Below are 11,531 nucleotides of genomic sequence, written 5' to 3'. Positions count from 1 at the left end.
TTTCATCCCGCCGCACAAAATCTTTCCTTCGGTTTTAAAATTATTACAATTTATCCAGATATATTTTACGATTATTTTTGTAATTGAATAAATCATTTTGTAAAATATTAGAGAATTGTATCATACTTCTGAAATATCTTAATTGTTATGTAAAATCTTGCTGATATTACGTTCCTATGTGCGAAATTTACTCACTGCAGATCGAGACGAGAATATTTCACTCCGCCGTGCATTCTTCCCTTTGGTTTTAAAATTATTACAATTACATCAATATCTAGCAATTTCTAAGGAATAGAATTTCTAAGGAATGCAATATGAGTTGGCAAACGCACACATTCATGCAATACGCTAAGATGTGATAGCTAACTGACAGAAACGCTAAAAATAATTTTGTTATCATTAATGAATAGCAGCAGATTATTCGCTTAAGTAAATAACTTATAACTTTTTATATAATTTGTGAAAAAATATATAAAATGCATATAAATATGCATATGTATAAATCAAATTTTTCAGTTTTTCAACGTAAAGTCAATATAAATCGCGTCTTTTCTTTCATTGAACAGATAAATTTATTCTATTTCGACCGTATTTATATGTATTAGATCTAATGTCGAAAAAATCGTACTATAAGATAAAACACGTACGTATTTTGTGCACGATTCATTGCCGTGAATAATGCATGTGGGAAGGAAACCATTTGCAGAGGAACTTACCTCCTTATACATATATCTGACGAGAGAAAGGCAAGTCAAGGATATAGGCGGAAAGTACGAGGTCAATAACCAATGCAAATTAAATCGACAAAACGGTATTAGTCATAATCTATCAATTTTCATATTTTTATACTTGCAAAGTGTGATGGACAAGTACTACATTCATTACGGTAGCATCCGTTAGTATACGTACATGATGTATCAAACGCAACCACAAACGACGCATTTACGTATTCGTTTGTATATGAAAGAGAGTTTACTTTCAGAATTTGAGTATCTTTATTAATAGAATATCGTATATGTATAACAATTATGCTGCGTGTAACATCCGAGAAATATCGTTCATTGCTCTCTCTCTCTCTCTCTCTCTGCTCTGCTCTGTAAGAGCCAATCTTGTCGTAAGATAAAATCACGAATGTTTCCCTTATGTGAGTGCAATGAACTACAGCAATATCATTAAAATGGCATACTCGAAAAAAATAGCGAATTTATAAGTCCGCTATTCATAAATAGCGAATTATCTCAACGGCAGCTTTGTATAACGATACTTCTCCGTATCCTATACGTAGAAGTAAAATATAAAAATGCATTGAGCCTGGCCTTTCCTACCTTACAGAGAAAAAAAAATAGTCGATATCTCGAACTTCCTTCGGGAGTTATTTCTTACTGTTACTTGACGGTGTCATAATATCTGATCTATGAGGCTATACACGTAACTAGGCAAACCGTCACGATGCATAACATGACGAGTAATGATTCTGCATGGGATACGCTTCCATCGCAAGTTTCAGATACTTTACCTCTTACGACTTGGCATAACTGTCAACCGTTCGTGAATATCTTCTGGATGATAAATCCAGGTCGCTTCTCTTGCTGCTTATACTGACGTAAAAACTGACTTTGTCTTTATCGTTGGTTACGATATTCGCTGCATACGATCTAACGACTAAAATATTTAAAAGGCGAGACCAGCTTCCGAGTAAGTAGTAAATATCTTCTCAATCGAATTGGCATATGCGGCTGTCCTCAAGTCGAGTCCGAGATTGAATTTCATGGCAGTCTTCATAATAGCCTATTAAAAAAGAAAATATATACGTTGGATTTCGCTTTGTCTAATTTATATTGATTAGTCTAATTAATTGTGGCGATCGTGGCGCAGAGTGATGTGCACTGCTTTAGTGAGTCGAAAATTCAGGTTAAAATCTGACCAAAAATTCGTCGGTTTTTATTCGATCGCCACGATCGTCACCTCTCGGATGGTGATGGCAAACCACCGAGAGCCTCTCTGTATCTGGAGAGGGAACCGACCCTCAAGGTTGGAGGTTGGGCAGTAGGCTGACAACCTACTCCCAGAAAACGAAATCTTGCCTCGAAAACCTCAAAAAATCTAAAGAGGCCCGGGTCCTATTTGGACTGTAAGTCATTGATTGATTGATTAAGTCTAATTAATTACCTTAGCGGATCTCTCCATTGTATAGTCTAAACCAGAGTGGACAATGTCTTTTTCGGAGGCACCAGATATACGTTTCTGGAAGGATTCGGACGGTGTGACGGGAATACGGCCGCCAACGCGACCAAACCTACGCTCTAGAGACTCTTGCACCGATTCTACAAAGATAAATTTGTAAATTATTTGTTTATTATTTCAAAGGCCGTGCTTGTACATCATATGTAAAGTCCTTAATTAAATTTGTTGTCTAACGTACCTAAGAGATGATAATTAGACTCCCTTTCGTATTTGAAAGTAAGGCGGCCATATGAAACGTGATTCAAGTTCTTTAACCACTCAAAGAACGAGACTGTGACACCACCGGCGTTAATGTACAAATCCGGGATTACAAGGATATTCCTGTCGATCAGAATCTTATCTGCGGCAGGGGTAGTCGGTCCATTAGCAGCTTCTGCGATAATCTTTGCCTTCAAAAATATGATTTAAATTAATTATCATTTTTTAATTACTGTCTGAGATCTTTTAAGATTTCATTATTATGCAAATGGTGCATCAAAGCAGTTATTTTTCAATAATTTTTAGAATAATACACAAAATATGTGAAAAATAAAAATACATCTCCAAGAAATCGATTAAAAATCAGATAATTTTAATGTTTTGTCAATTCAAAGTGAAGTTTAATTCAATATCAATATAAGTTATTGAATATAAACTTTTCTCCACATACCTGCAGTAATCAACTATTATAATGTATCAAAATAAGTTTTGCAAGTGCGGTAAAATAATCTTTACCTGGATACGTCCAGCATTCTCTTTGGTTATTACTTTCTCTGTGGCCGCAGGTATAAATATATCACATGGTTCGTACATGAGATTTTCGCCTTCATACGGTTTGGCCCCAGGGAAGCCAATGATAGTCCCGTTTTCTATGCGGTACTCTTCCAATTCCTGAAATGCATAGAAATAACTATCATAAATATCAATATGTAAAAGAAAAGGAGTTTTATCATAAATCCTGTTGTGTAATTATGTTGTGTAAAAAAATTAGGACAGTTTAACATAAGACAAACTACTGTTTACCTTTGGGTCGATACCCTCTGGGTTATAAATGGCTCCATCGTGTTCGATCACACCTATGCATGCGGCGCCCGCGCGATGTAAATAACGCATAGAGTGCAAACCAACATTACCGAAACCTTGGAGAATAAATGATTTACCTCCCCAGCCGGGCGTAGTACCTACGGATCATTATACTTTTCTTATTTATTCAGCACTAACGAACCGCTAAAAATCTTAAGATATTATAAGATGATACTAGATAGCAGGTATAAGCTTAAATTTTCATAATCTCAATGTAAAATTTATTTTTATAATAATTTGACATCTTTCTGATAAAATGTTATCTCTTTTAGTGCGACTAAAGAAGATTATAATTTATATAATTCATACAATGTTTTATTACTATGTTGTATTTATGTATTTGTAATTTATAAATAATTAATTTAATATCATATGATATATTGACAATTAAAATAGCTAATCAAATTTACAAGCGTACCGATCATGCCCATGTAACCAGCTTCGTTGATAAAATTTGCTAATCCGTGAAACACTCCACGTCCTGTCGCGGAAATACGACCATGAATACCGCCCTGATTGATAGGTTTGCCAGTAACACAAGCGTGCGCGTTGATGTCGAGATGGCCGATAGTTTTTGCGTAAGTATCGGCTATCCACGACATTTCCCGTTCGCCAGTGCCCATATCGGGAGCGGGAACATCAACTCCAGGTCCTGGAAAGTACAAATTCTTTTTGAGAAATATAAAGATGTAGAAATAGACAAGATTAATTTACAAAATCTCGATATTTCGTTAATACATAATTATTCTAATTCAATACTGAAATATCTTGAAATAATAAAATAAAAAGTATTACAAGTTTAAATTTTATTTTATTATTAGTTTCAAAAATAGTTAAAAATTTTACTCATTTCAAATTTCACTTATTTCGAAAAAGGAATGATAAGTTATGAAACGATAAACCGAAAATTTCGTAAAATAAAACTTTTTTTACAAGAAATGGCTTTATTTTGAAATGACATCGAAAATAAAAAATTAATAACATATTCACGCTTTTCTAAGCTTGATTAATTTCCAAACCCGCCTTACGCATGTATTATATGCGAGTTTATCTCATTAGCGGTTATCAAGATATACAAAAAGGTAAAGTTTTTGGTAACTTTGAATATTTTATACCGTCATTTTTGAATGCCATACTTGAATGCATACTTCAATCAACCACTGTTGAAAGAACTTTGATGACATATAACGCAGGAGATCGTTAAAACTCATTCGATCTTATAAAAGTACAAATACGTAGCGAAAAGAGCGGTTTTCATCGAAACAATTTCCAATAACGTCATTCGCTTCAGATCAGATTACCCACAATCTCGATTGCTAACAATCTTTATTGCGCACAGAGCGACTGCCTACAAGCATTATTGCCCGTAATAAGTTGAAATACAGATTGATTTCTCGTTCGTGCACAAGCACATTGCTTGATACTGTTAGCAATCGTTTAGTCGGCAAATGGAATCTTCTTGGATGTACTATTAATTTTATCAATTTCACTCATTTATCTCTCGAAAAAAAAGTTTGTTCAACATTTTCGATTTTTTTCAAGAGAAATCAATCTCTTTTTGATTCTACTAATAGTTTGAAAGTTGTATACATATATGTTTCTTCATGTATATATAGTATCAAATGTTATACAAGATTGCCGCGAGTGGGTATAATTAACTTGCTCAAGCCGAGCAAAATAAAAATTTATACAATGTTAGTTATACTATACTTAGCAATCCTATAACGCGATACTTGTTTACCCATATTTTTAATCTTGCATCGGTATATTTATCACATTTATCTATATATGTATCTTAGCAATTAATGTTTCTTTTTGCACAAATATTTCACGCGAATAAAAATGTCAATAAGTAAAGTGCGCTTCAAAATCTACTCGCTACATTCGCGTGTACAGTTCGCTAATAAATCTTCATGATAATCGGGCCATACAGCCAGCTGTGCCTTAGCATTTGGTTTGTGACGTAACGGCGGTGAATTCTGTATAGTGATTGGCATTACGAGAGCAGTGGTAGAACCTAAGATGTTTTCACGTCTTCTCAGCGATGTCTAAAATTATCGCTCAATCGTCACGCCTCCGTTCGCATCGTGTTTATGACGATGTTACATCAGAGATTGTCTTCATCGAAGCTTCGATCGAAGAACAGAGTTTTTCTCGATTGTTTTCTTTTTTTTAGCTCGACGCAAATTCTTACCGATGAATCCCTTCTTCGCTAATTCCAACGTAAATCTTCTGGTAATTTTCTCCAGTTCGTGCTCCGAATAGTTCTTCGGGTTGATCTTAATCCCGGCTTTTGCGCCACCGAACGGTACATCGACGCACGCACATTTGAATGTCATCAAGGCCGACAGGGCCTTAACTTCGTCCCGTGAAACGTCCATCGAGAAACGAATACCTATAATAAAAAACCATTTTTGTAGAGACAAAAAATTGATCTTATAGGTATATCTTCTATATACATTCTAATAATAAAATTATAATATAAAAAGGTAGGAAGTGTACGAGCACATGACACATTTTTGTCCTTCATTTATTATCTCAAGAACTGCCCGTAGCAGTGAAGCTATAAAAAAAGAAATCTAAAAATAATATCGACGTTTCGCGAACGTTTTTCCATCACGCGCGGATAATCATATTTTATTTGCTCTCCAATTTATATTCTACCTCTAAAATTTCACGTGACACGCGTAATGCCGCCTCGATAATGAATTTATTTAACAGCTGGTAAGCCACTTGACATCTCTTTTCGAGTACCTTATAAACAGCGAACAAATAGTTTGCTTTGTTACATCATCTATGTATTATAACAATATTTATTTTATATCTCGTTATCGTTATCTGTCTCAATTGAAAGTTTTATGAAACACGATTATACGAATATCTCAGAAAACAAATCAATTTATTTTTAAAATAAATAAATATAAATTTAAAATATAAATATATAAATTGTGAAATATGAATTTCCTAAATTTTAATATCAGAGTGATTAGTTTATAATTTCGTCGATTTTTAATTCTTTACTCATTTCTTTCATGGTATTAATCAGTCTGGCTTATGTATCTGCAGCTATAAAATAAAGTTTTTCTAATCGCGACATTTCTTCTCGTGACATTTAATAGCAAATAATAAATTATACATATATCGCCAGATGAAATAAATCATAACTTGATATAACGTTTATAAAAAAAAGAGTCGAGACGCACGAGAACTTGTTCTACAAGCTCGTTGATCCGAAATATCATGTCATTGTCGTTAAACGTGCCCGCCACCAATTAATTTATTTTAGGGCAGTCGCTCAGGCAATGGCCCTGGCATGAATAAACAAAAAGCTCAGAAAACGCCTAATGTTACGTGCAAGACACGACGTAATATTTTAAGTATTGAACGAGTAAAAACGCTGTCTCTCTCGACTAAACTTTATTCAGGCGACTATACATTTGGCAAACAAATTATTGTACTACGCTTAATTGTAAGTGTGTAAGTTCGCTACTGCGCTACGAGTTACTATAAGGCCGGTTCTTCAAAAGACTTTTCTTTCTTTTGTTCTGTTTTTTCTTTGTTTTCTAGAAATGAATCCTGGAATAAAACACGCAGCGCGATCCTTTGAAGAGATTTATAGATCCTTCGTCGGAAAAAGAATGGCACGGAAGTGTCTTTCATATTTTTCTTTTCGATTCCTTTGGGTTTTAAATTAACAGTTTAAGATAAATGTACCAATGAGAAGAAAAACAACACAAAGATCAGTATACGCGAGGGATTCATTAGGCAGGAGATAGTTTTTCTTACAGCTGTGTCAGAGAAATGTTTCGGGGACGGAAATCCTTTTTATCTTTTCTTTTCAAACACAAAAGATAATACAGATAGCAATATAAAAGATTTTAGTATTGATATACGTTTAAACTCACATATTAAATCGTAATTTTATCAATCTTCGTTTTCTGTTGACTCGAACAAACTCGACTTCCTGCGATTAGACGTTGCAATAATTTGCATACAATACCGAATCTTGGGGGGGAATTCCGAATTCGTTTATTCGTCCGTGAGCATTTCCGACTTGTTTCGCGAGAGAATAAACGATATTATCTCGATTTAGATGGCAAACATGATATAATGGTAATTATATCATTATCTAAAAGTACCGTCCATAAACGTGCCGCCCGCGGCTTCAGACTTTCGTTTAAAAGTTATTTAACAAACTATTATGTATACGTATATGCTACGTATGTATATCCTCCTTTCTGTCAGTCGATCCACAACAGGCTGAAACAAGAGATATGTAGCTAACAAATGTGAGAAGCACTTTTAATTCGTCAGCAACGTAACGCGAGACAAGGACTATATTACTCTTTTTTTCCTCGTGTAGACGAATTATTGTAGCAATTAACGCGTAGAAGTTTGCGAAAAGTTATAACTAATCTTCTTTTAATCACACAAGAATTTAATCGAATATACCTGCAGATGTATTTGTTGTAAGACGTACTTTTCATAAAAATTTTATGCGGAGTAAAAATGACAAAATGTACCGTACTATATTGCAAATATACTGGAGATATATATAGAAAAAGATGTACGCGTTGCTTAACCCTTTCGTCCCAGCTGTAGCCATATAGCTATGTATTTAGAACATTATGAAATAAAATATCGCTATAACTATATATTTTCGTGTCTGTGAATACATTAGTTTTGTATACATAGTTCTAATACGCGCGTATGTATTTAAATATTTACTTAAAAACTTCTCGATAAAATAAGATATGACGTTTGTTATGACAATATAAGAAAAGAAAGGAAAAAAAGGAAGTTGTTTAGAAATATCTTTTCCAGAACAAGATAAAGTTCAATATCGAATTACGCTTATTGATAAAGCGAAAAAGATCGTTTCCAAAACTTCCATTTAACTAAAAGCCTAATTTAGAGAGATATATATAAAACGTAAGTAAATATATTTCGTATAGTTCCTTTTATAAAATGTGTAAACTACATTGCATTTTATTAATAAATAATTATTTTATCTATGTTCAGCAGCTCAAAAGTAAGTTAAATCTAAAATCCTACGTAACAACATTAGTGTTTCGTTATTTCTTAATGTTGCCAAATAAAGACGAACAAAAAAATCCTTAAACATTTTCAAAATGTTTTTATGAATTGTTCATTTATCATGTAATATGCACGAAAGTACGGATAAATATTCTTTTGCAGCTGTTAAATAATTTGGAAATGGAAGACTTAAACTTGGAGATTTTTATAATATTAGTATTTTGATTTCGTAAAATAAACTGTGTTATCATAGACCTTCGTCTAGATCTTCGTTGAATCTCAAAGAAATAATGAATGGTCAAACTATAAAACTCTCTTAAGTATTGCGTGTTTACATAAGAAAATAAGACTAACTATAGCAATAAATAACTAACTTGACAACACCAAATCTATAATAACTGTACACGTGGACGTCGAAATGGTTATCTTCATGCAATTGTACTTCACAACTTTTCAATGAGCTGATAAAACCAAATGAGCGGATTATCAGTCTTTAAAAATTTTAAAATACTGCACCACAACCTGCGAATAAATATTCAAAAACATTCGTATGAAACATTTTGCGCGAAAAAGTGCAAATTTATCACCGATACGAATCTATAATAGTGAGCGATCCAGGACTCGACTAAAAAATATTTTAATTTCATTAATATCGTTGGAACGAAAATCTCTACTTGTATCCTTTTTCCAACCTCTCCTCGTATCCTTCATCCTTTTTTTGCAACTCGATGGAAGTCGGAATTATATTTTCCAGTTTTTGAAAATCCATCGAAAAGATGGCTTGGCTATTTTTTTGAAATATCATAAGACAGACAATAATGTTAAAAAAAAATAGTTTATCCCTGTTTGCAACTTTTTTTACTTTAGCCAAACGTTGTCGAATATAAAAATAGAGTCTTTCTCGTTTTTTTACTTTGTTCATATTTTGAGTCGATCGAAAATTAATCGGAATTACGATATTTTTTAAATAATATTAATAAAACTGAAATATTTCATATTCAGATACTGGTTATTTATTAATTGTCTTATTTTATTTTTTACTCTTTAATGTATCTCTGAAAGTATTTACAGTGATATCGCGTACGAAATCATGTGGGAAGAAGAGGCACACGTCATGTGTTATCAGTCGCGTGTATTAACGATAATATCTTCAATCGCTTACCATCCTATCATTACGGCACGGTTTCAAGTATCTTGAAAACGTGAGAATGTTCAATATCTTGAATCAAAGAAGCAAAATATTTCGCAGAAATCGTCAACTCTTTTAACTCAAGAACATTCGTCTGATTTTCACACCCCAGTAGCGAGATAAATATCACAATAGTTTCTTGATCTAATCTGACTGAATTTTTCCGTTTATCTAGACTGAATTTTTCCGTTTATCTAGATTGAATTTTTCCATTTATCCAGATTGAATCCTTCGGTCCACAATAAAAAAGTAAAACAAACACATAGCAATAAAAGACATAGCTTCTTATATGTCGAAATTAATTCCCTGCAATTCTTCCCGTATTTTCATTTCCTTCCTATTGTCGTTCATGATACGTATACGGGCCCTTAGGATGACTCTAATCAAACTCCAATTAACTTAATCAAAATCAGTTAACTTGTTAACTTGTCAAAAAACATCTGCGTTGTTTTGTTATAACGCGGATAGAATTATCAATGTTTTACAAAAAGAAAGATTAAATTAAATGATACATTACATAGTTAAAAACTTTGCTGTAAGCACTCGTGCCGATTGAATTGAATCATCAAACTCGCCCTTAAGCCTCGTTAGTTTAATATTAAACACATTGACTCATGAAACTGATCAAGTATACTGCACAACAATTATCTAGAACCAATTCGACAAAGGCAATCCACAAAAATGACTTTTCGATATCAACGTAGCATATAAACGAGCAATTATCTACGATCCTGCTACAGATATTCTCCTTTACGAAATTTCAACTCAAAAATTCAATGACAAGGACGATTCGATCAGTTCCCTGAGTCACCGCGGCTATAAAAGAGACAAATTACGGATCGATCAATTATCACTGAGTCGGGATACTGTCGATTACAAAAAAAAAGAAAGGTCGCGTAATCCCCGTACCTCCTTTGCACGGCGTTCGATGGGTGGAGTGCTGGGCGCGATAGCCGGTGATCATCTCGTAGTCGCCGGAGTCGCGCCTGAGCGGGAACGTGGTCTCGAGTATGTGGTCGCACGGCTCCATCAGCATCAGGATACCCTTGACCTTCTTCTTGCGCTCCTCGATCGAGACGCGCGAGCGCTTGTCGAGATCCTCGACCAGCTTGTCCTCGATGATCTGGCAGGCGCGATGAAAGAATAACTCGACCATGTCGAAGAATCGCGGATTCGGCGCCTCGGCCACGTCCTTGAGACGATCCGGGATCTGGTGGTCGGCGTAGCCGCGGCGGGCCGTCGCCGTCGCGGTCGCCGCGTGCCAGGCGACCGGCGTGACCCGCCTCAGCATGCCCCGCACGTCGTTACCCGGCGCCTGTTTCAGGGCGATCGACGACGACCGCGCGAGGCTCCGCAGGTGAAACATCTTCGCGGGCGGCGCGACGATGGAGACGCTAACGACGACACGACGAACGCTGTGACGGCGGGTTTAGCCGACGTTAATGATAATAATAATAATGATAAAAGAAAATTAACGATTCTCACAGATCACGAGCCTCACCGAGCACAAAGTCAGGTCCGCCGACTCCCCCGCAACCGCTCCAATCGGCTCTAACTCTGGCTCTAACGCACACCCGGCACCGTCCCGCTTGCTTCACGGAGTAACGTGGAGTGACGTGGAGTAACGACGAACGGACGAAGTCCATGAAGTCACGAAATACGTGCCAGTCGGCAGAGGCGACACGCCGACTCCGGAGACCTCATTCGGGCGAAAGCGCGAAGCTCCGGATTCAGGGATTCAGGCTTGTCCATATAGTAGTAAATAGGAAGATCGCGCGTCCCCCAGTTTTATGTCCATAAACGTAAATTCGACTCTTTTTAGAACTAACAAAAGGAAAGGATATATAAAATAAACAATTAATCTGTCACTGTAAAATTGAACATGCATTGTGTGACGAGAAATCGGCGGTATTATATAGATATACAAGAATCGATCAAATCATCAAAATATGGTACTGACAATTACTATTTTGTGATATACATAATACATATTATAATG

The 11,531-nt window shown here is 35.2% G+C and overlaps 1 protein-coding gene across 1 annotated transcript; it reads right to left on the bottom strand.

Moving 5' to 3' along the window:
- Positions 1 to 814: 814 nt before the first annotated feature.
- Positions 815 to 11,180, bottom strand: Gdh (glutamate dehydrogenase, mitochondrial). Its single transcript, XM_071711732.1, has 9 exons — positions 11,034 to 11,180; positions 10,442 to 10,947; positions 5,501 to 5,701; positions 3,725 to 3,958; positions 3,247 to 3,404; positions 2,959 to 3,114; positions 2,423 to 2,633; positions 2,170 to 2,324; positions 815 to 1,788 (listed from the first exon to the last, which is right to left on the bottom strand). Exons 2-9 carry the CDS (start codon positions 10,896 to 10,898, stop codon positions 1,672 to 1,674), a joined length of 1,689 nt encoding a protein of 562 aa, XP_071567833.1. The 5' UTR covers positions 10,899 to 10,947; positions 11,034 to 11,180; the 3' UTR covers positions 815 to 1,671.
- Positions 11,181 to 11,531: the final 351 nt, after the last annotated feature.

Source organism: Temnothorax nylanderi, unplaced genomic scaffold (genome assembly GCF_030848795.1).
Source record: "Temnothorax nylanderi isolate EJ_2023f unplaced genomic scaffold, tnyl_v1.0 TNYL_tig0101_pilon, whole genome shotgun sequence".
Lineage (NCBI taxonomy): Eukaryota > Metazoa > Arthropoda > Insecta > Hymenoptera > Formicidae > Temnothorax > Temnothorax nylanderi.
The sequence above is the reverse complement of the archived record's forward strand: the minus strand, read 5'-3'. Positions and strand labels throughout refer to the sequence as shown.

Bases quoted from the DNA above. Each gene is read 5' to 3' on its own strand.
- Gdh (XM_071711732.1), bottom strand. From the start codon at position 10,898: ATGTTTCACCTGCGGAGCCTCGCGCGGTCGTCGTCGATCGCCCTGAAA. The intron at 3,959-5,500 runs GTAAGAATTTGC...TGTACTTTCCAG, and splicing joins AGCGAAGAAGGGATTCATCG to GACCTGGAGTTGATGTTCCC. The intron at 1,789-2,169 runs GTAATTAATTAG...CTTTTTTAATAG, and splicing joins CAATGGAGAGATCCGCTAAG to GCTATTATGAAGACTGCCAT.